This window comes from Equus przewalskii, chromosome 1 (assembly GCF_037783145.1).
Source record: "Equus przewalskii isolate Varuska chromosome 1, EquPr2, whole genome shotgun sequence".
Lineage (NCBI taxonomy): Eukaryota > Metazoa > Chordata > Mammalia > Perissodactyla > Equidae > Equus > Equus przewalskii.
Genome location: NC_091831.1, coordinates 145,919,026 through 145,940,572, shown reverse-complemented (window position 1 = coordinate 145,940,572; position 21,547 = coordinate 145,919,026). Strand labels below are relative to the sequence as shown.

General features: G+C 42.2%; 2 protein-coding genes across 24 annotated transcripts in view; one reads left to right on the top strand and one right to left on the bottom strand.

The window, feature by feature from the left end:
• The window catches only part of MAPDA (N6-Methyl-AMP deaminase), a 36,743-nt gene extending 20,144 nt beyond the window's left edge, over positions 1-16,599 (top strand). The window contains exons 7-12 of one of the 5 annotated variants that reach the window (XM_008528516.2): positions 773-899; positions 1,955-2,035; positions 4,895-5,033; positions 6,684-6,784; positions 7,326-7,531; positions 15,366-16,599. In XM_008528516.2, the coding sequence (XP_008526738.1) occupies positions 773-899; positions 1,955-2,035; positions 4,895-5,033; positions 6,684-6,784; positions 7,326-7,520 (643 nt within the window). In that variant the 3' untranslated portion in view covers positions 7,521-7,531; positions 15,366-16,599. Of the gene's footprint in view, positions 1-772; positions 900-1,954; positions 2,036-4,894; positions 5,034-6,683; positions 6,785-7,325; positions 7,547-9,068; positions 10,657-15,365 lie in introns of those variants that run through there. The other 4 variants (XM_008528517.2, XM_070582608.1, XM_008528518.2 and 1 more) reach the window with 4 other exon arrangements.
• Positions 9,377-21,501, bottom strand: ZSCAN29 (zinc finger and SCAN domain containing 29). 19 transcript variants are annotated; one of them, XM_008528520.2, is made up of 6 exons: positions 21,364-21,501; positions 20,048-20,485; positions 19,364-19,568; positions 16,836-17,531; positions 14,473-14,943; positions 9,377-12,623 (listed from the first exon to the last, which is right to left on the bottom strand). In XM_008528520.2, the coding sequence occupies exons 2-6, from the start codon at positions 20,363-20,365 to the stop codon at positions 11,755-11,757; spliced, it is 2,559 nt and encodes an 852-aa protein (XP_008526742.2). In that variant the 5' UTR covers positions 20,366-20,485; positions 21,364-21,501; the 3' UTR covers positions 9,377-11,754. The 19 variants fall into 19 exon arrangements, with proteins under 19 accessions (XP_008526742.2, XP_070438612.1, XP_008526745.2 ...); XM_070582511.1 differs by having other exon boundaries at positions 16,836-17,497; XM_008528523.2 differs by having other exon boundaries at positions 19,364-19,481.
• Positions 21,502-21,547: the final 46 nt, after the last annotated feature.

Here is a 21,547-nt window from a genome sequence, read left to right as displayed (position 1 = left end):
GAATTTCTTTATTTTGTGATTAAATAGATAAACTAATAAATGCAGGGTGAAATTACACAATATTAACAGTAGTCCTCTGGATATTAGGTTCCTTGTAGAATTTCAGCTAATATATGAAGAATGAATGTGTATCAGCTGTTGGATACATGTTAGAATATTACCAATTTTGTAACCCTTAATGAAATAATGGATCTAAGCCTCCTAATGAAAAAACACACCATCGCCTATCAAATTCTCTTGCCAAAAAAATTGAATCTGATCGATTAAGCCTCTAGACTAGATCCAATTTATAGGAAACAGAAGAGAGAGGAGGACGTGTTAGTGATACAGGGATTCAATCAGCAAAATCCTGACCATGGGGAACTTTATAGGACCTGGTTTCTTCAACAAATAAATTCAAGAAAAGAGACAGGTAGTCTCTTTTCTTTGGGTGGGGGTGAAGGGAGTGGCTTCAGGTTAAAATAGACTTGAGAAGCATTGACCAACACAATATATGGACCTTAGTTGGATTCTGAATCAAACAAACTGTAAAAAACAAATACATGAACAAAAAAATATGAAACAATCGGAAATTTGAACACTAGATATTTGGTGGTATTTAGGAATTCATGTCTCATTCCCTCTGGCAAAAAAAGATGTCATGTCAGTCAGGCTATAATTTTGCTAGTAAGGTATATTATATGCCGCCTGTCATGCCTCTCTGGCCATACTCAGAGTTGTCTTTTTCATCTGCACAATATTTGTTTTCAACTGTGTTTTCCTTATATTAAAGGTATTTGATAGCAATTGACAGAAGAGGTGGCCCTTCAGTAGCCAAGGAGACTGTTAAACTTGCTCAAGAATTCTTCCTTTCTACTGATGATACAGTTCTTGGCCTTGACCTCAGTGGAGACCCTACTGTAAGTTATTTTTCCTGAATACATTTTATTTCTAAAAGTTAAAAACATTTTATGTGGGATAAGGATTAGCTTGGAGCATCCTCCATTCTGCAGAGGTCTAGCAGACTCTCTGTGTGGATAGACAAAGCCCTGTTCTGTCCTGGATGACCAGAAAACCTACAGTAACTGTCCTCAACCAGGGTTCTGTGAAATAATTAAGCTCCCTAAATAAGAAGAAAAAAAGATTTGCTCAACATTTGCATAATTTTCTTCATTTTTCTAAAGATGCTGCATAGCTAGTACCATTCTGCATATATAGGAGAGAAGTTAATCCATTATATACAATGCATGTTTAATGCTTAATTAAGGCTAGGGCTTAATTATCTCATAATTATCTCATATCCCAGTTGAGAAGGCTGGCCTAGAGTTTCTTGAATGTCCGATTGAAGGAGGGTGTCTCAACTGGCACTATTGACATTTCGGGCCAAATAATTCTTTGTTGTGGGAGGATGTCCTTTGTATTGATGGATGTTTAGCAGCATCCTTGGCCTCTGCCCACTAGATACCAGTAGCATGCTCCTAGTTGTGACAATCAGAAATATCTCTAGACAGTGCCAAATGTCCCCTGGGGGGCAGAACTGGTTAAAAACCATTGACTTAGACAGTCCCATGAAACTGGTTCTCATGGCTTTAAACCTGGACTGTTCTGCTTTTGTTTCATCCCTCCATTTGATAGTAGCTTTCTTTATTAATCATGCAGGTTCCTGAATCAGGTGAGTTCTCCTCTTTAGCACTAGATATCTAGATACCCTTCCGGAAATAAAATTTGGTGGCTGCAATATCTAGGTTAGCTGATTGACCTCATGTTCACTCATACTTGACTTGAGGACAGGGACTGTGTCTTTGCCAGCTTTGTATTCCCTAATGTGTCTAGCACATTGTAGGTGCTTTATAAACAAAATGTGTAAATGAGTCAGTCTGCCATTATTTTATTCCTTTGTTTATTAAGACAGGGTACCCAGTTCTTCAGTTTGCCAGAATTCTCATGCATCCTCATTTTAACTTTTATCTTCAAGGCAGGACAAGCAAAAGACTTCTTAGAACCTCTTTTAGAAGCTAAAAAAGCAGGTCTGAAGTTGGCATTGCATCTTTCCGAGGTAAATAATATTGTAAAATTAGGCTGGAGAGGGTAGATTACAATGGAAAAAATTAATGGTAAGTAATAATCATTTGTAAATGGCTAAAAATAAACCTGGCTTGGATAACCCTTTTTAGAGGGGGAAAGAAGAAATATTTTAAGTTGTAAATTATAATGATAAAGGCGTGACTTGCTTTAGTCTCTCATGTTACTGTTATTATGGTTCCTGGAGGTGGCTGTTGACTTCCAGTACAGCTGTGTCATTAAAACAGCTTAATGACATCTTGCTAGAGAAAGTGCGTGAATTTCCATCATCATCCTGTCATTAGCATGCTGACACTGAGAGAAGCACCGGTTCATCTCACCTGTCTTGGTAAGGGAAGGGAGCTGAAAGTATCACCTGCACTGGCAGGAAAGGAAGGAGCTCATCATCATTTGATAAGGCTCAGCAGGAGGTCAGGTGCCCCTCATCAGGCCCCAGGTCCTTGGCAGCATGAGCACAGTGACAGATAATGGACAGATAGTGGCTGGAGAAGAGTCACTTTCTTAAGCATGGCCCTGTGAGGCAGACAAGGACTCTACTGCACTTCTCCCCATTTTACAGGTGCATTTACTTTCTACCTCAGTACTTCTATCTATTTAATTGTTTCTTTTCTTACTTTTTTGACATGCAAAAAGCTGTATATAATTAATGTATACAACTTGATGAGTTTGGATTTATTGTTTCTTGAATGTAGGAAATAATACTTAATCTACTTACCTCACAGGGTTATTGTGAGTATTAGATGGCGTAATGTATAAAGGTTGAGCAGCATCATGATTTAAAGATTAAGGAAAAAATTGGAGCTTCTTGTCAATACTGGTGTTTTTCATGTCTATAAGCAGAGAGTCAGTCATCTAGTGGCAGAACTTAAAATCTAGGATCCATGTTTCCACACTCTGATCAAAAAGATCTTTCAGGGCTGCCCCTGTGGCCAAGTGGTTAAGTTTGTGCGCTCTGCTTTGGTGGCCCGGGGTTCACCAGTTCGTATCCTGGGTGCGGACCTACACACTGCTCATCAAGCCATGCTTGGTGTCATCCCACATAAAAAAACTAGAATGACTTACAACTACAATATAGAACTGTGTACTGGGGCTTTGGGAGGAAAAGGAAAAGATCTTTCACTCATAGGACACCTTCTAGCTGACCTAACTGATGCCTGATTGAAGCTATTGGTCAATATGATGGAAGAGCCAGCATGTGTTACTGTGACCAGTTATCTCCAGTCTTTTGCGCAGCATCAGAACCGGCTGTTTACCTTAGTTTCTGTTGCTTTCTTGTTTGATCCATTGTATGTAAAACATTTCGTTTCAGGGGCCGGCCTGGTGGTATAGTGGTTATGTTTGTGCACTCTACTTTGGCAGCCTGGGGTTCACAGGTTCAGATCCTGGGCATGACCTACACACTGCTCATCAAGCCATGCTGTGGCAGTGTCCCACATATAAAATAGAGGAAGATGGGCACAGATGTTAGCTCAGGGCCAATCTTCTTCACCAAGAAAAAAAAAGTAAAAAAACCCACTTCAGGGGCTGGCCCGGTGGCTCAGTGGTTAAGTTCACACGTTCTGCTTCGGTGGCCCAGGGTTCACCGGTTCAGATCCCGGGTGCAGACATGGCACCGCTTGGCAAGCCATGCTGTGGTAGGCATCCCACATGTAAAAAGTGGAGGAAGATGGGCATGGATGTTAGCTCAGGGCCAGTCTTCCTCAGCAAAAAGAGGAGGATCGGCAGCAGATGTTAGTTCGGGCCTGATCTTCTTCTTCAAAAAAAGAAAAAACCATTTCATTTCAACATGTTGTAGTCATTTACCTTTTAGGCTATCTAGGAGATGAAGAGCACAGCCAGATATTTGCAGAGGTTGTGGTATGTATGTAGCTGGCCTTGTTTTTAAAATAAAACATGAGCACACTGTGTGTGGGGAGAGTCTGGGCCCTGGAGTCAGATGGAGCCAGGTTTTACTCTTTACCATTTATTAGCTCTATGAACTTGGACAACTTTTTAAAAAATGCTTTATATTTTTAACTATGAAACTTATATGTATCTGAAGAAAATCCAAGTGTAGAAAAGTATAATGTAGAAGGAAAAAAAAAACACAAGCTCTTCCCATTCTAGTCCTGCTCCCAAGATGATCCTGTTAACAGTTTTGTGTTTATATTTTCCAGACCTTTTTCTAATATGTGTGAACACATATACACAACACAGAACACACATGTACATGTAGAGTTGTGGGATTTTGTTTTTGAAAATTACTTACATTTTTTGAGCTTTAATTTCTTCATCTTAATACTTGGTAAGATTCTTGTGAGGTTTAAAGGAGAATTTATGTGAAAAGGCGCAAAATAAGTCCTTAATAAGTGTATGTTATTATTATTATTGACTCTAATAATTATTACTGTCATTGAAATGAATCAAGAAAAATATTGGGACACTCCTAAATAGAAGATAACAACAACAAGATTAGATTGGTGGATACCAGAGGGGAAAGGGGGAGGGAGGGGGACGAAAGGGGTGACAGGGCACATGTGAATGGTGATAGATGGTAATTAGTCTTTGGGTCATGAACATGATGTAGTCTACACAGAAATCAAAATATGATGTATACCTGAAATTTATATACTGTTTTAAACTAATGTTACCTCAATTTAAAAAAAAGAAAAAATTTTTGGGAAATAAATGGAAAGATAACAGGCGAAAAAGAGAGCTGGGAAGGTATAGGTAGGTTAGCTTCCCAGAATGTCTGCATTACCTTCTCAGAGGGACAAAGTACCTGGCTACAGAAAAAGTACTTGTAAGAACCACTGAAAGAGGTTATTGATGCCCTCTCTCTCCTTTTTTTGAGATTCCAAACCAAAAACAAGAAACACAAGTACTCCTGGATCTGCTTCCTGACAGAATTGGGCATGGGACATTTCTCAGCTCCTCTGAGGAAGGATCCCTGGATCTGGTGAACTTTGTGAGGCAACACCAGATACCACTGGGTAAGGTTTAGGGCTCCGGGTCCTCCAGACAGCCTTCTCTCTCTTCCTCCCCCAGGTTGCAACCCATATGTAGAGAAGATCTGTTCTAAATATATAAATATCATTTAGAAATTAAAAGACGCGTGGTGTGGGTGCTTTCTGAGCCTCATTTAAGTAACAGAAAGTTGTAGCTCCCATTAGAATATAAGCTCCTTGAGAGCATGGCCTTGTCTGTGTGGTTCACTGCTACATTCCCCAGTTCCTGGGACTCAGTAAGTATTATATTAAAGGAACAAGGGTCATTTAGTGTTTGGAAGTGACTTTAACCAAATTAACGTGTTATGAAAATGTGTAACATTTATTTAAAAATTAAGAATTATGGAAAATGCCAAGTATATTTTTATATGTCTTTTGCCCTTTATGCACTTGTTTGTCTACATGTGTACACCTGGAGCTGTTTATATTTAACTATAATATGAAGTAACCACTCTGTTCCAGTCACTGTTCAAATTTCTGGGAATAGAGCAGTAAAAACAGACAAGGTTTCTTTCTCAAGGAACTTATATCTAGCATATGTAAGAGAGAGCAAACAAATACATAAGAAATTATCAGTGTTAGGTTCTTTGAAGAAAATTAAACACGCTGATATAATAGTGATGAGAAAACTGCTTATGATTGGATGGTCGAGGAAGGCCTTTCTGAAGAGGGAAAGAAGCAGTTGACTGAAAACCATTTTAATGAATGATCAATTCACTGAATTTATAAATTTATCAATTTGCAAAAATACTTGTGTGGGTATGTGGGTTTTTTTAAACTATTTATAGAGTTTTCAGCAATTCGTAATGAGTGAGATATTTTTTCTTTTTACTAAGGAAATTTTTAAACATCCACAGAAGTAGAGAAGATGGAAACCCTTACATAGTGATCTTACTGGGTGTGGTGGCCCACCTCTGCTCCCAGTAGTGTGAGGGGGCAGGTTGGGTTTGCCATCCCTTGGACTGAGTGGCCCTGTGTTGAGGCTGCCTTACCCAAATGAGCATCAATCAAGTCAGTGAAGTATTTTACTCTGGCTAGGGAGCCCAGTACAGTATTTCAGGGAAGGAGCTGTTAATAATAGAAGTCATTCTTAAGACGGATTTACTTGCAGCAGGCAGTGAGTGGATAGTTGTCTGATAAAGGAATTTAGAGGTTTTCTCTGAAGCTGTGGAAAAAGTCCAGCTCTGCTCTTGTCTGTTTATAATGCTGTAACTCTCAAGCAATGCTACCGTTTTCTTACCTACTTCAGACTCCACTGTAAGACCAGGAAGAAGTGCAGCAACCCTTCAGAAATGGCTTCTGCTCCCCCATCACAATTCTCTGCCTTCTTCATGGTGGCTGGCTATACCATTGCTCTGTCCTTTCCATTTTGGTAAAAAAGGGGGAAGCACATGGCTGTGAAGAGGATATTAATTCCCTGCCTGGTACACTTGCTGCCATAAGTTGCAGCACATATTTCCCACACAACTACACTAATTGAACTACAACTTTTCACACATAAGGTCAATTTTATAAAATAATAAACTAAGGAAAATTAGCATAGTTTGAAAAGATTTCTCCTGTGTCAACTTGGTGAACACCGAATGAGTCTACTAATCTGCTTTTAATAAGAGGCTTTCCCCCCCTTTCATCTAGAACTCTGTTTAACCTCAAACATCAAAAGTCAGACAGTTCCATCTTATGACCAGCATCATTTTGGATTCTGGTACAGCATTTCCCATCCTTCTGTGATCTGTGTAAGTGTTTTCTGTGAAGTATTTTGCTCTTTTTTAGTCTCTGAGTTGTGTAAGGTCAGACATTCACTACCTAGCTGACTGCCTTGAATGCCTGAGGGTAATGCTCAAGTAGGGGAGTGAGAGGGGACTGGGCATGAGAGGCTGCAAAGGGTCAAGGCAACTCTGGTTTGGCTTTACCAGCAAAGGTCCTAGCTGGTACCCGGGAGAATATAAAAAAATACTGATGCCCAGCACCCATTCCTTGAGATTCTGCTTTCTTTAATCTGGGGTGAATCTTGGGCACAGATGTTGTAAAAGCTCCCTAGGTGATTTTAATATGCACCCATGATTGTCAGCCACTGCTGTGGTCTGTTGTTTTGTTTTGTTTTTAAAAAGGATAAACAAGCCTGTTTAGTTCTAGATACGCATGGGTGCATTTATAGGCCTCTGTTAAGACTCTTAAAACAAGCATGGTAAATAGGAAAATAGACTCCAAACAAAAGTTGTTTTTTAAAAAATCATTTCCTTGTTCATTTTGAAACTTTCTTGCTTATATTGACAGACTGATGATAAGGGTGTTTTTGCAACACACCTTTCTCAAGAGTACCAGCTGGCGGCTGAAACATTTAATTTGACCCAGTCCCAGATGTGGGATCTGTCTTATGAATCCATCGACTACATCTTTGCTTCTGACAGCACCAGGTCTGAACTGAGGAGGAAGTGGAACCATCTGAAGCACAAAGTGTTACATTATTAAGCTGTAATGAGGTGAACTACTTTTGAGTATGTGTTGCAACCAAGACCTTCCTGCCATATCCCACTTAATTAACTGTCCACTGCTCCTTTGAGGCACAGCAGCCAAGTACCATGGGCTCCGTCACCAGCTCCTTACTCGTGGCAGGTGCTCAGTAAATGTGTCTTAAACTGACCAGCAGGCTCTGAGGTCTTACATAGCTTACCTTCATGCTGCTTACTGGAAGGAATTTGAATGTTGCTGCTAACTAAACTTCCCGTTCCACCAGTGATTTTGACTTATCAGTCCTTCTCCATTAGTGATCATAAAATTTCAGGAAAATCAAGGTAGTTTCTCATCAGGAAAAGTTTTGGAATTACAAGTCTAAATAAGGTGAGGAGAGAGGGGAAAACAGATTGCCTTCTAGCTTGTGACAACAGCTCTGTTGTGTTTACTTTAATCAGACTCCCTTCACTTCAGTATTTCCCAAAACTGTTGACTCCAGGCTACACTGCATACCATGGATCTTTTTGAATACCCAGTAGTCAGGGTTAACCTACTTTGGGTGACCCTAGTGACAGATAAAGCTAGCTGCTGAGATCTGGCTTTGCCGTTCTCATGATTAATCCCCCTGGAATCAATATGGGTTTTTTTGTTTGTTTGCGTTTGTAAGTGTTCCCACCTTACCCTTCCCTTCTCTTACTTTGACCATAACAGAGCTGTGCCAGCCAGACACTTCTTGAGCTCTAGGGTACTTCAGGCTTCTATTTATATTTCCAGCCTTTAATCTGGCTTCCAATCATTCCCAAGTTTTGTTTCTGAAAGAGCCTCATGATGGGTGTAGGAGGAATTTAAGCTCGCAACTAAAATATCTCCATATAACATCTGTTACTTTAAGCATCATGATGTCAGAGAATAATGTCAAAACTTTGAGATATGGATCCCACTGGATAGCTATTTGAGTGTCTAAGAGTAAAGTTTTCATTTTAAATTTTGAATTGAATAATGGACAGAGAATTGACCTATCCTTATGCTCATATCTCATTTTCCCTTTCCTACCTGGTCACCATAAAAATAGTTCTCTACGGAGTTGACAAGCTCAGCCTCTACACATAGATTACAGTAAAAGAGAAATGGCAGCAACACAGAGAATAAATAGAAATGTTATTAAGTTCTATGGCATTGGCCATAGAGAACAAGCAATAAAAGGAAGAATGGTAGCATAGGTAAAATAAAGAAAAAGAAATAGCATTAGGGAAACAAGTAATGAGAACAGATGCAACCGTCCAGCTCCTGCTAATACAGTCTTGCTTCCTTTGCTGCACATGCCACCCAGTCTGTCCCTACACAGGTCTTGTGGGTATTAAATGGGTAGGGGTTCATAGATCCTCTTGCTCCTCAACAGTGGGCTTGGTTTCTCTTTCTTAGAATGATTGATGACTATGTATTATATTTTGCCTCCTCCATCTTCAGGAATGGCAGATTGGGTAGCAGATAATGGTTTGTGAGCTAGTTTGAGATGAACAGGGTTTTCCCTGGTAAGAGTTTGCCTATGTCTTGTTCCTTTTGCAGAGTCTCCTCATCTGGAGGTTGGAGGGCTGGTCCTGGGCCTTTTAAAATAAGACTCATTCTCCATGCATTTATGATGGGTCCTAATGGATATGGATACAGATACCAAGAAGGATTTTCATTCTAATTTCTCTTTTACCACATTCTAATTTGTTTCTCAGCCTAGAACATAAAGCTTCAGACAAGCATACTTGTAATAACCCCACACAGGGAGTCAAAAAAAATAGGTGAAGATTTATCTTTTCCTACCAGTAACAGCTTAATCATAATTTGCATATATATTTTTAAAAAACACCTGAAGCAACACTGGATACTTTGTAGACATAATTTTTATTAACATGGTATCCCTGAGAGGCAAATTAAGGTGTAAACATTATTCTGCTTTACAGAAAGGGAAATGGAGGCAAGTTGACTTACACACAAGACATCTGGAACCAGAATTCATATTTGTTGATACCTCAACCAGTGTTTTTTCCACATAGATATACTAAAGACAGTAATCTCTCATTTTTAAAAAACATTGTAGCACACTTCCTAAACCATCTCAGATCCTGCAGCTTTGCTTTAGACTGGTGTTCTTGTATCTTCCTGTCTGCTTAGGCAACATAATTGAGATAACATCTCCGCTTAAATCCTAATAAATGTTAGGAGATTCTTTGTACTAGGATCCCTCAACACTAGAACCCTAATTAATCTCTCATCTAACACAGTAAGCTATGAATTATAGCATATTCTATTTCCCCACACCTCTCCCAGATCTCATTCTAGCCACAAAACTCTAAATTAAGTGTGACTATGAAACAGCTGTTTATCCCAAGCCTTGGCCATCTGCTCATGTTCCTTTTCCTCTGTCCTGCCCATCAAAGTACATTCTCAAGATATTACTGTTTCTGACTTTTGTCTTCTGTAAGAGCTAGTCCCCTAAAACTGCTCATTCTTCTTTCCCAGTGCCAGCCATTCCGTTATCAATCAGTACAGCACAGTACCTGATTTACTGTAGCTGATGGGAGCACCACCTCCTGATCTGCCGCTGGCACTCCATGTTTCCGCTAAGGTGATTCTCTCTGCCTCCTGCACAGCCCAAATCATACCATTTCTCAAACTTTGTGTTGCTCCAAGCTTTGTCTAACCTTTCTTACAGTTTGTTCTTTGCCACCTACTCCATCTGCACAAAACACCTTGCTCCCCAGTTTTCCCAATTCTCACCCTCTTGGCACTCAGTCTTGCAATTAGTTTTGGAAAGTTCATTCCACCATAATTTACCCAGTAACCTTCCCTCCTTTGAACACATCGTGCTTCATGAAGCCTTCCTGAATAAGAAGAAAATACCTCCCAGGTTTTTCTTAAAGTAAATTCTAATGCAGACCTTAACATTTATGCCTAGTGTTACTACCTAACTCTCTAGACTTCTCTAAAACTGTTGCAACTATACATGTGCACTTATTATTTTGTTCATGTCAGTGTCATCTGTTGTAGATTGTAAGGACAAGGACAGGGTCTGTTTAACTTGTGCTGTACAAGGCTCATCATACTTCTGTGAATGTATGGGCAATTAATTCAATACTATTTGATTGTAAAGATCAGAATTACACTTGTGTGTGAAGAGCTCCTTTCAAAAACAGATGTCTCCCGTTGAATATGTGTACGCTTGTGTGTGTGAGTATTGGCAACTCCACTGACCAAAGATAATCTGGCCTTGCCATTAGGGTAAAGAGTTGTTGGCACAAAGTCGTGTTTTCCCAGTCCATGGGAATGTGGCAGTGGCTTCTGCTCATTGCAGGTTAGTATTGAGCACCCACGGGGTGCATAACACTAGACTAGTTGTTTGGAGTGTATGGAATATGGACAGATTCCCTGTTGGCAGCTTTAACTGCTTTCCCTGTCACCACACCCAGCGGGCTTGCTCTTTGGGCTTCTAGGCCTCAAGGGACAGATGGATTCAGGTGAGATGGAACAGAAAAAATCAAACTAGGTGCTATAAATGTAGTATTACTGTATTTCAAATCTTCTAGGGCTTGGAAGAAACTAAGAAATCCAGGGTTCATGCTGCAATATTTATATGAGATTTACATCATTTCCCCATATAGAACACCTAGTTCTTGACAAGATGATTCATAGGTCAGAACCAAGATGTTCATGAAACTCCTTCTTTCAGGTAAATGAAGAGTGTGTATGACAAATAGGTCATTCTGGTCACAGGCTTAAGTGAGCAGGAAGACTTTTTTGAAATATTTTTTTGGAAATGGAAATTGCATTTCCATTATTGTATAAAGAGTTAGACCCACTCAGTGAGAGGTCTCACAAATTCTTCCTGAAATGCTGCTATGATGGGTTTTTCCAGTTGAAATGCAGCTTAACAGGATGAGTAACGACAGGTGCATATCAAACTCATAGGATCTACTACCATGTCCTCTCTAATAAGGGAACAACATAGGCTCTGAGAGGGAAAGGTGTTATCTTTCAATTCAGATGCAGGTAAGGAGAGGGACTGAAACCTTCCTGTCATTCTTGACAGCTGCCTTGGGAATTTGACTCTAGATCCAGGAGAAAGAGGACAAAACAGTGGGACAAATCCTGGACTATTTCCTAAGCTGGTTGGGCACAGAACAGGAGATGGATCTCACTACTGGAAGACTTTTTCAAACAATTTTAGAACATTTATGGAGGCTCTTTATAGATCCTCAGAGGCTTACTTAGGTGCTGACTGTGACAGAAGTTTTTCACGTGTGTGGATTTCTCGGTGCTTATTAAGAGCAGAGCTTTTACTGAAGCACTTGCCACAATCATGACACCCATAGGGTTTCTCTCCTGTGTGGGTTCTGTGATGTGCACGTAAGTCAGAACTCTTACTGAAACTCTTTCCACAGTCAGGACACACATGGGGTCTCTCTCCTGTGTGTATCCTCCGATGTGCACTAAAATGAGAACTGTTATTGAAGCTTTTTCCACACTCTTCACATTGATAGGGCTTTTCTCCAGTGTGGGTTCTCTGGTGAATTATAAGGCTTGAGCTCTGATTGAAGCGTTTTCCACACTCGCCACATTGATATGGTTTCTCTCCTGTGTGGATTCTTCTGTGGGTGATGAAATTTGAACTGTCACGGAAACTTTTCCCACAGTCAAGACACTTATAAGGTTTCTCTCCAGTGTGGATTCTCCGGTGTCTAATGAGGCGTGCACTCCGACTGAAGCTTTTCCCACAGTCAGCGCATTTATATGGACTTTCCACCTGATGAGATATCTGATCTATGAGGTGGGAGTTTGGACTGAAGCTTTTGCCATATCTGAGATATTTATGGGGTCTCTCTCCCAAGTAAGGTCTCTGATGACTAAGAACTTTACCTAAACTCCTCTCTGGAAGTGTCAGTTTTCCTCTTCTCTCCCCTGGAGTCTTTTCCCACTGTCTTCCTGATCTGCATTCACTCTCACTGACTTTACCCTGATTAAGATGCCGGGGAATTTTCCTTTCAGACCTTGCAAGTAATGTCCTATGTAGTTGCACTTCCTCAGAAATATCCCGTTTTAGATTTGCTTCATTCTCAAATCCAGCCTCAAAACCTGATGTAAGAATAGAATTTTAAAAGTTATCCATTTCCTCAATTATTATGTGCCAAAGTAAAGCAAGTATCACATTAGATGATTAAAGATAAAAATTAGGGAGCTCTAGATCCCAAATCACTACCATCTACTAAAATTCCAATGTTTTACTTCTCTACTTGGTCACCTATCACAGGCTTCTAATCCACATAGGAGCTGATTAAATATATTCTTTTAACTCTTCCTAGATAAATAGGATCTTCAGAAAATCCACTCAGTATAACAAGAAAAACCTACCAGATTTAAGATAAAACTATCACCATAGTTTATAGTTCCTGTGTAAATGGGAAAGACACTTTCTAATGCTGTATTTTTGCCTCATCTCAGGCCTACCATGGTATTCTAGTTTATATTCTTTGCTGGTAACTAAGGAGATTAGAAGGGAATGCCCCGGAAAACTCTGGGAAACTTCTATATCCGAAAAGAGCTACATGAGTCCCCTTCCCCTCAAATTCAAATATATGTTGGGAATTTAAAAAAAGAATACTCAGTGTCTTTCAAAGAACAAAAGGCCTTCTGAGAGATACACTTTGCTAGGGAAGTGTCTCTCTCAAACATTCTCTTTGCCCATAGAAAAATAATCACTAACTGTTCCAAAAGCACTACTCTAATGCCCAAGCTAAGCTTTTAATATCCTTCTAAGAACTAAATACCAGGCTCCCCCGGGCCTAGGCTATGAAAATTTGCAGATACGTGCAGATTTTCAGTTTGCAAATTCAGTTTGAATTTGCAGAATTTTCAGATAAATTCTGGATCCCAAATTCCCTGGACTAAATCTGAGAGCAAAATAATGCTGAGTGTCAGCCTGTATATGTACCCTGTGAAGCAGTATTTGTACCCAGAAACCCAGTCTTATGAGATGCCCCATGAAACAGAGGTTCATTAGATTACAAGAAATCTCAGAACCTTAAATATGTGAATATGTATTATGAGCCTCTAAGAGGGGTATTTAGCATTTCCTAAACCTAGAAGCTATTTTTTTAGTGGAACATGTTAAGACCCCCATGGAACTGATGCCCCATGGAACACCCTTGAAGAATGCTAATCAAAAGAACTTTAGAAAGAAAACTGTTATTTACTGAATACTTACTATGAGCCCAAGCACTGTGCTAGGTGCGTCACCACAGTACCTCATTACATCAACGTTATTGGGATACAGAAGCAAATTTAGAGGGTTAAGTAACTTGTTCTAAGTCACTCAGCTAGTAACGGAATCCAAACTCACATACATATACATGTATGACTCCAAAATTAGAATTATTCTTCCCACAAGGAGGGAAGCCATAGTGAAGTATTTTTTTCTTATACAGTAGCTAAGATTCAAAGGGTTAGTTTCCTCAGAAATCTCAGACTTTTGCATAAGTGTGTCTGAAGAAAGAGGTTATCAGGTTTTCATATATGTGAATAAAGCAGACATACAGCTGGTTACAAGCTGAAACTAGAAGAAAAACAAAAATGAGAATGAACTTTTTAAAATCAACTTCATTGTACTATGGGTACATCACATGCTAGTTAGGAAATGTTACCTTTCAGATTTTCTGCTAGGTAAACTCACATGTAGCTGATGGCAAATTTACAAAGTCTGCAACCATCTCAGATTGATGCTGTAGTGTGAGGAGGCAAGTCAAGTGGCTAATTTACATCCCCTCACTGAGCTTCCTTAATAAACAGGAATCATGAGGTGGTCACAAGAATCCGTGAGAGCTGGATATAGAGGCCAGTTGTCCTGGTCTTCAATCTGATGATTTTTCTCCTAAATCCCACTGCCTCCCCTTTGCTATTTAGACCTTAAGAAGTAAAAGGATCTTACCACTGGGGCTCTGGAATAAGACTGGAGCACGGGTCATGACAGCCCCTGGGGGTAACTCAGTATCCTCTTCATCATCCTCAGAATCTTCTTCCATGGCCTCTTCTGCCTCTTCAGCTTGCTTCTCAGCTTCAGCCTCACTGGTCTCCTGGAGAGGACAAGAGGCTGTCTCCTCTTCCTGGCCATCACTTTGCGGGGCAGCAACCCGGGCACTCACTAAAGCATCCATCTCTTCAAAGAAGGGACAGGTCTCTGGTGCTTGGCCATTCTTGACTTTTCGATAGCTGGTTTGTAGGCTTTTAAACTTGGTCCGACACTGCTCCGCCGTCCTAAGGAAGCCATGTTCCCATAACCGCTCAGCCACTGCTCCGTACAGCTGGCTGTTGCGGTGACAGTTCTGGAGGGCTTCGTAAAACTGAGTCTCACTAAGAATTGCAAGGTAAGTCTTTGTCTCTTCATAGCCCCAGTGTACACCTGCCACCAGAAGAGAAGTTTTAGCACCACTTAATCCAGGGCTTTAAAGCCTCAACTCCTCAATCCGATCATCTGCATCCTGAAAAATCACCTAAGCTTGGGCTCCTAGATGAAACACTACAAATACTTCATGTTCCCAAGATCTATACAGACTTATTAGACAATTTTGCTTCTCTATATCCTATAGCAATTTCTCAGAGACCTTTATTCCTGCATTCTGTTTAGCCATATAAAAAAGAGGCCTTTCCATCTGATCACTGAAACACTGAGGCAAGTGTATAGAGTGCATTTCCCCATTCTTTTGTAGTTTTTCTGGAATTCTGACCCTAACTAGAAAATAACTGGTCAGGGGAAGAAGATCCACAATCAATCATGTTAGCACGGAGTCATCGCTAACTTCCTGATCATTCTTTTTCCAACAGCCCTACTTCCTTATGAACTAAGTTGCCCAAAGAATGACTCAAAACCCCAAGGAACAGTCTCTTTCAGAATCACACTGCTGCCTTATCCCTATGATGGCCCTTCTTCACTTGCCATGTTTCAAAAAAGCAAGCCCAACCACAGCAAAAACCTCTGAAGAGGACAAGATAAGGACCTGAAAGTCATGCACCTTATCCTTAGGAGTGAAGGACTGGCAGAAGCCAGAAAGAGAAAGGAAGCAGAGTAGACAGCATGTCCTAGCCTGGACATGTGCTAGTGCTGCAGGCCCCCCGACTTGGGCAGTACTTCATCAGGATTACAGACTGCTCCCTGAAGGTACCCAAGGTAGAGGGAAGGGAGATTCAAAGAGTCTTCCTCCCACTTGAGAGCCAGCTGGAGATTACATTGCTTCCATTAGCCTCCACTCACTGCAAGTAAAGGAGAAGGGGAATTGAAGACAGAGGAAAAGCAGTGGAAAAAAATGAACAAAGATTATGAAAATAATAGCAGCTAGCACATGTGCCATGTTTGTGATTTACCTATATTTATTCCAATGACAAAAAAGGAAAAAGAATGAAGAAAAAAAAAGAAGAAAAAATAGAAGACGACTAGAACAGAACTAAGTAACATCACACATATAGTAAAAAATGGAAGAAGATCACTGTTCACAGTGCAGCTGCAACTTCAGAGATGTAGTCCTGCTGCCATGCCCCGTTTTACAGCTGAAACAACAAACTTTGAAATGGTCAGATAACTGTCCAAGGTCACCCAGCTGATTAGTGGTCAGGATTGGAAACAGAGCCTCCTGACTCATACTTTAGTGCTCTTTCCATAACAACATGGTTGTACAAATTGTATCAACAGTAATAAATGACACTTAAAAGACAGTTCCACAGGCAAATCTTACTCCACCACAGAGTGTAAGACAAGGTTTCTTGCTGCAGGACTTCTCAGTCCTGTTACAATGCCAATGTGCGTTGTGAATCTCAGAGAGGAGACATAAATGCTTCCCCAGCTTTGGGCAGTTCTTCACTATGCTTTTCCAAGTAGAAAGGAACACAAACTGACTGAGATTTGGGAGAGTAAAAGATAAAGCGCCAGTTCATGTAAGATGCTCAATAAATATTAGTTCTTCTTAAAGATAATGTAGTGCCAAGTTTTGCTCAGCCTTCAGTGATTTTATAATCAGGAAAAAATTTAATAAAGAAATACAAGGAATGATAATCCTTTTCAGGACTCTCTTGAATTTTCTGAGAGTATTTCTTTAAAATATCTAAAATTACTTTCTACTTACTATTATTTCACTGATTTTCCCACAAAAGAGAATGAAATACACATAGAACTGAGAAGTGCCTCTTTGTTCTCTACTAAAGTGACAACACTGGCAGGTGACTTTAAGCTTCCTGACTTCACATCAAGTCTCATAACTCCTCAAATCTAATCCCAAAACCCCAAAAAGAGAAGCTTCTTACCACTTGGCCTTCGGAAAAGGACAGGTGCAGTTGAGTTGTTGGGGTCCTGGGGGGTGGCCTCCTGGGCCATTTCATCACTGTCAGACTCTTCAGCCACGGCCTCTTCTGCTCCCTCATGCTGCCAGCCCCCTTGCCCTGGCTCCTCAGTCTCAGCATCACTGCCCACCAGGCCAGAGTGAGAGGCTGCCTCTTCCAGGCCATTACTGGGCAGGGTGATGACCTGGGCGCTCATCAGGGCTTCCATCTCTTCAAAGAAGGGGCAGGTTTCAGGTGGGTGGCCACTCTTGACTTTCCGATAGCTCTTCTGGAGACCTTTGAACTTGGTCCGACACTGTTCCAGGGTCCGGAGGAAGCCATACTTCCGGAGCCGCTCAGCCACAGCCCCATACACTTGGCTGTTTCGGTGACAGTTTCGGAGAGCCTCATAAAACTCAGTCTGACTGAGGATTGCTAGGAGAGTTCTGGTCTCTTCATAGCCCCAGTGCACACCTGCCACCTTCTCATCCTCAAAGCCCCAGTGATCCTGCTCCACCCAGCTGCTTCTCTCTCTTCTGGATGGTAACAGATCAGCATGTGTTCTTCTGTCTCCTGTGTGACTGCCTCTTGGGAGTTCCTTCTCCTTGGAACCCAAATCTGGGATCCATGGCTCTCCTTGCTCCAACCTGGAGACCACACCGGATTTAGGAAATGGAAATCCTGCTTGCAGAGAAGCAAACAAAGGATATCATAGTTTGGACGGATCATAAAAAACATCTCTGAGTTCAGACCTGCCTTTTTTATCCAAGAGGCTTATAAGAAAGTGTCTAAGGAAATGTTTTCAGAAAGTTCAGTGAGTTGAAGAAAGTGGGGAAAATACATGAAACTTCAGAAAATGAGAAATATTTTATTTTCCAGAGCAAGGTGACGAGAGGAAAAGGTTCTGTTGTGTGTTCAGAGCAGATACTTCTCTTCCAAACTGCTCCCTAGCCCTAGCCCTCCTGACCATTTCTTGGAAGATCCTGGTACTGCTGGGAACAGTCATCTCCTGTCTCCATAGTTCTCCACTTGGGGCTAGAGAATTAAATGGAGAGTGATTCCAGGGGAAAGGGGAGCAGAGGGGAGACTGTCTTGAACTCATCTGTTTCCTTCACACTTAGTCACCAAGTTCCAAAGGTTTTTTCCCTTAGTATGTCCTTCTATATTCCTACTGCCACCATCCAATCTAGACTTCTTATCCTCATACCTGCCTCGATCACTGTCCCACCTAACTCCAGGCTCTTGCTTCCTCAGCTCACAAGCTATACCGCTGAACCTTAACTGGAGTGCCTACCACACACTGTCCATTCAGATCAGACTCTCCTCTCCAGAACACAGCACACATTTATGCACTGCTCTGTGCCTTTCCTTTAACTCCCTTTCTCTTATCCACACTTACTCCTTCAAGAAGCTGTATCTGCTAATGCCCCCGTGAAGCCCTCCCTGCAGCCCTCCCTCATCTCCCACTCTGCCAAACCCCTATTGTGCTCTCACAGTTGAGTAACAAATCATGGTTTTGCATTGTTTTGGTACAGTTCAGTTTGGCACCTATTTATGTTTGCTGTTATGTTCTCAATCATATTGTAAGCTCTTTGAGAACAGGTACCCTTTCTTATTGCAGAGTACCCTGTAAAGTGTTAAGCACATGGTAGGTGTTGAGAAACTGATTAATTCTGCAAGTCTGTGTATGGGGTTGAGAGATTGCATCTGGATCACTCAACAGAGACCATAACCAAACTCGCTGAGAAGGCTTGGATGATAAGATCAGAATTCAAAACAACCTCAACAAGTTAAAGAAATGATCAAAGAAAAAAACATACAAAATGGAGTTCAACATAGTAGAAAGAAGAAAAACAAGTTCTGCAAAATCAAGTACAAGAATAAGCACTAGGCACAAAGACAATGGGGAAGGCTATGAGAGTCCTGGGAGTTACCAAGTGAAAAATAGTCCTTAAATAATTTGTTGAGCTATACTGAAAGAAAATGTAGTGAAGTTCCAAAGTAAAATTCTTACTCTGCCTCTACCTATCAGACCCTCGCTGGAATAGTATACATAATTTAGTTCTCCACAATTAATATATTTGGAGAACTGAAAGATTCCAAGGAAGAGTAACAAAAATTTAGTAGGTCTGAAGAATGGAGCTTCTGGGGAAAAGCTTAAAGAACCAAATAGAGTTTAATTTGGAGAAGGAAAATGACTGAAAGGAAGATGTGCCTTCAAGTATAGAATTTTTATCTATAAAATACTGACCTAGTATCATCATTACCAAGAGGAAGTAAAAAAGTTCCCAGTTCTGATAAAAACTAGGGAGCCATCCTCTTGCAGACTTATCAAGAGGAAATAGACTTCTTACTCCAGCAGAGGACTAAACTACATGCCTTCAGGAGGCCCCCAACAACTGCAGACTCTGCAATTTCCGCTCGTTCCTGCAATCCCTTTCCCACTCCTATTCCCAACCCTACTTCCCAACTTAGCATGGCATCCTGTCTTCCCATACGAATCTACTCCTCACCGCTCCTTTGAAAAGGTCTGAGCTTCTCCTTTGGATTCATCTGCTCCTGTGGTCCCAGGTCTGGGCTTCTTGCCCTCTCTTTCTTGGGTACACCCCTGGGCTGGGGTTCCACTGACTCCTGCCGAACAATTAATAATTCTCGTGATGATTTCAGGGGTGTCATCTTCTCCAAGCGCACTTTCTGCCCCTTCACAGAGACTGTGACCTAGAAACAACCCCCATTAATTGTCACTGCAAGGTCATAATGAAGGGCATTCCCAGAGGAGATTATTTAATATCCCAAAAGAGATCATCCTTTTGGAACATGGCTGGGGTTGAGGGGTGGGGGTGGTTATTAGTGAACAAGGGTCTTTCTTATTCCATTACTGTTAGCTTAGAGCAGCTAGAACTCCAGAAGGAAAAGGTCAAAATAGTAAACCCAACTACAGGCTAAAAAAATTCACCTTTCTTTCCTATTATGTAAAAAACTATGAAAGTATGTAGAACTCTATGACAGGGTAGCAAAGGTACACCCAGGAAGCATCTCAAGATAAGCTCTGTCTGAAAAGTTACCTGTTCCAGGACCAGAAGCATCACCAAGGGAGATTGTGCCCCTCTTTAAACCTGTCTACACCTTAATTTTTAAGGCCCTTTATCCTTGCCCCTTCCCAGTCACACACTTCTGAATTCCCCCTCCCTTCTCACCGAACGTCCAGGTCTTCCAGGCTCTCTTCCTAAATCTTCCACCAGAGCCACTGCCTCCTCTCCACTTTCTGGACATTGCTCCTGTACCCAACTCTGGATCTCCCCAGGTAAGACGGTCAGGAACTGCTCTAGCACCAACAATTCTACAATCTGCTCCTTGGTGCGCACCTCCGGCCTTAGCCACCGACAGCAGAGTTCCCAGAGCTGGCTGAAAGCCTCCCGGGGCCCAGCTACCTCCTGGTAATGAAATCTCCTGAAGCGCTGCCGGCAGGTCTCAGAGTTAGCGCCATTCCCTCTCAGAGTGGGTTTGGCCATCATTCGCACGAGAAAGCAGCTTCCCTCCGCTTAAGGGTCTGGGTTGCAGCGTTTGCACCTATCTTCCCAAGTTCTTGGAGAATCACCTGCAGATGAATCTCTCTCTGTAAGAAGAGTTTCTTCCTAGGGTAGAGAGAGATGGCACTATCAGAAGGAACATACTCGTATGTCTAAAGTCTTGCTAGAGCTGGCCTGACTTCCCATATGCTCTACGTGGCCATCTGAGGTGGCAGCAACTTCAGGACAGCAAGACAAAACTGAGCGTGAAGGAGAGAGACCTTTCAAAAACTGCGTTTCTGGGCGACTTCCAGGGCGGCCCGGGGAAGCAGCAGAGCATAGAAAGTACTGCCTGCTCCTCTTCCACCTCCCCCGAATCTGATCCCATTTAGCTCCCGTGACCAGCGCCGCACAGTGAACCATATGGGAGACCTGGAGCTCGAGAGGATCTACAGGCAAGTCACCACCGGGCTGAAGACAATAAAAAGCCTCTGTCCAGCGGGTCGCGGCTGATCTCCCCCAGCACCTCTGCAGTCCTTCCCGAGGCCCCTAGGCGCCCCGTCCCCTCACACTCCACAACGACCAATTCCCACCCCAGACCAAAATCAAGTACTGATCACGGGGCTTTGCTTTCCCTCACAGCAGAAGGAACCCTCGGCAAATATTCGGGAACTACTGACGGGAGACCTCGCGCACGGGGAGAAGTTGGTTTGGCTCCTGAAGCGAGGGCCAGGAGGGCTTGGGGGGAGTCACACTTAGTTGCTGGAGAGAGGAAGTCCGAGGGGGCAGTAGGAATGGGTCTCCTGAGGACGAGCTCGGGTGCTGGCCAGAGCTCCGAGTGCTGCGGTTCGCGAGCGCGCAGCTCAGCTCAAGGAACGGCGGGTGCGGGGTTCCGGCCTCTTTGTCTTCGCTCCCTCCGGCCAGGTCACTCTCGGAGCCATCGTGCAGTCCCTCCAGAGGCCTCCGACTGAGCTAGGGAGTCCTGAGAGCACCCTCCGGCTCACCCTTGGGAGCGTCTTCCTCTTGGGATGCCTTCAGCCCACTCGCATCTCTGCCCCAGGGCCAGCCTCACCCACTTGGGGTCCGACCCCAGCCCGGGCTCTCCAGCCTGCCAGTCCAGCTACCAAACCGGAAGTCCGAGCGGGCGACTCGGGCGCTGAGGGCGCATGCGCAAGGGCAGGCCCCGCG

Coding starts and splice junctions, on each gene's coding strand:
- ZSCAN29 (XM_008528520.2), bottom strand. CDS start 20,365: ATGATGGCCAAACCCACTCTGAGAGGGAATGGCGCTAACTCTGAGACC. Junction 19,569..20,047: donor CTGGAAGACCTGGACGTTCG/GTGAGAAGGGAG, acceptor GGTTGTTTCTAG/GTCACAGTCTCTGTGAAGGG. Junction 12,624..14,472: donor CTTATTCCAGAGCCCCAGTG/GTAAGATCCTTT, acceptor TTCTTACATCAG/GTTTTGAGGCTGGATTTGAG.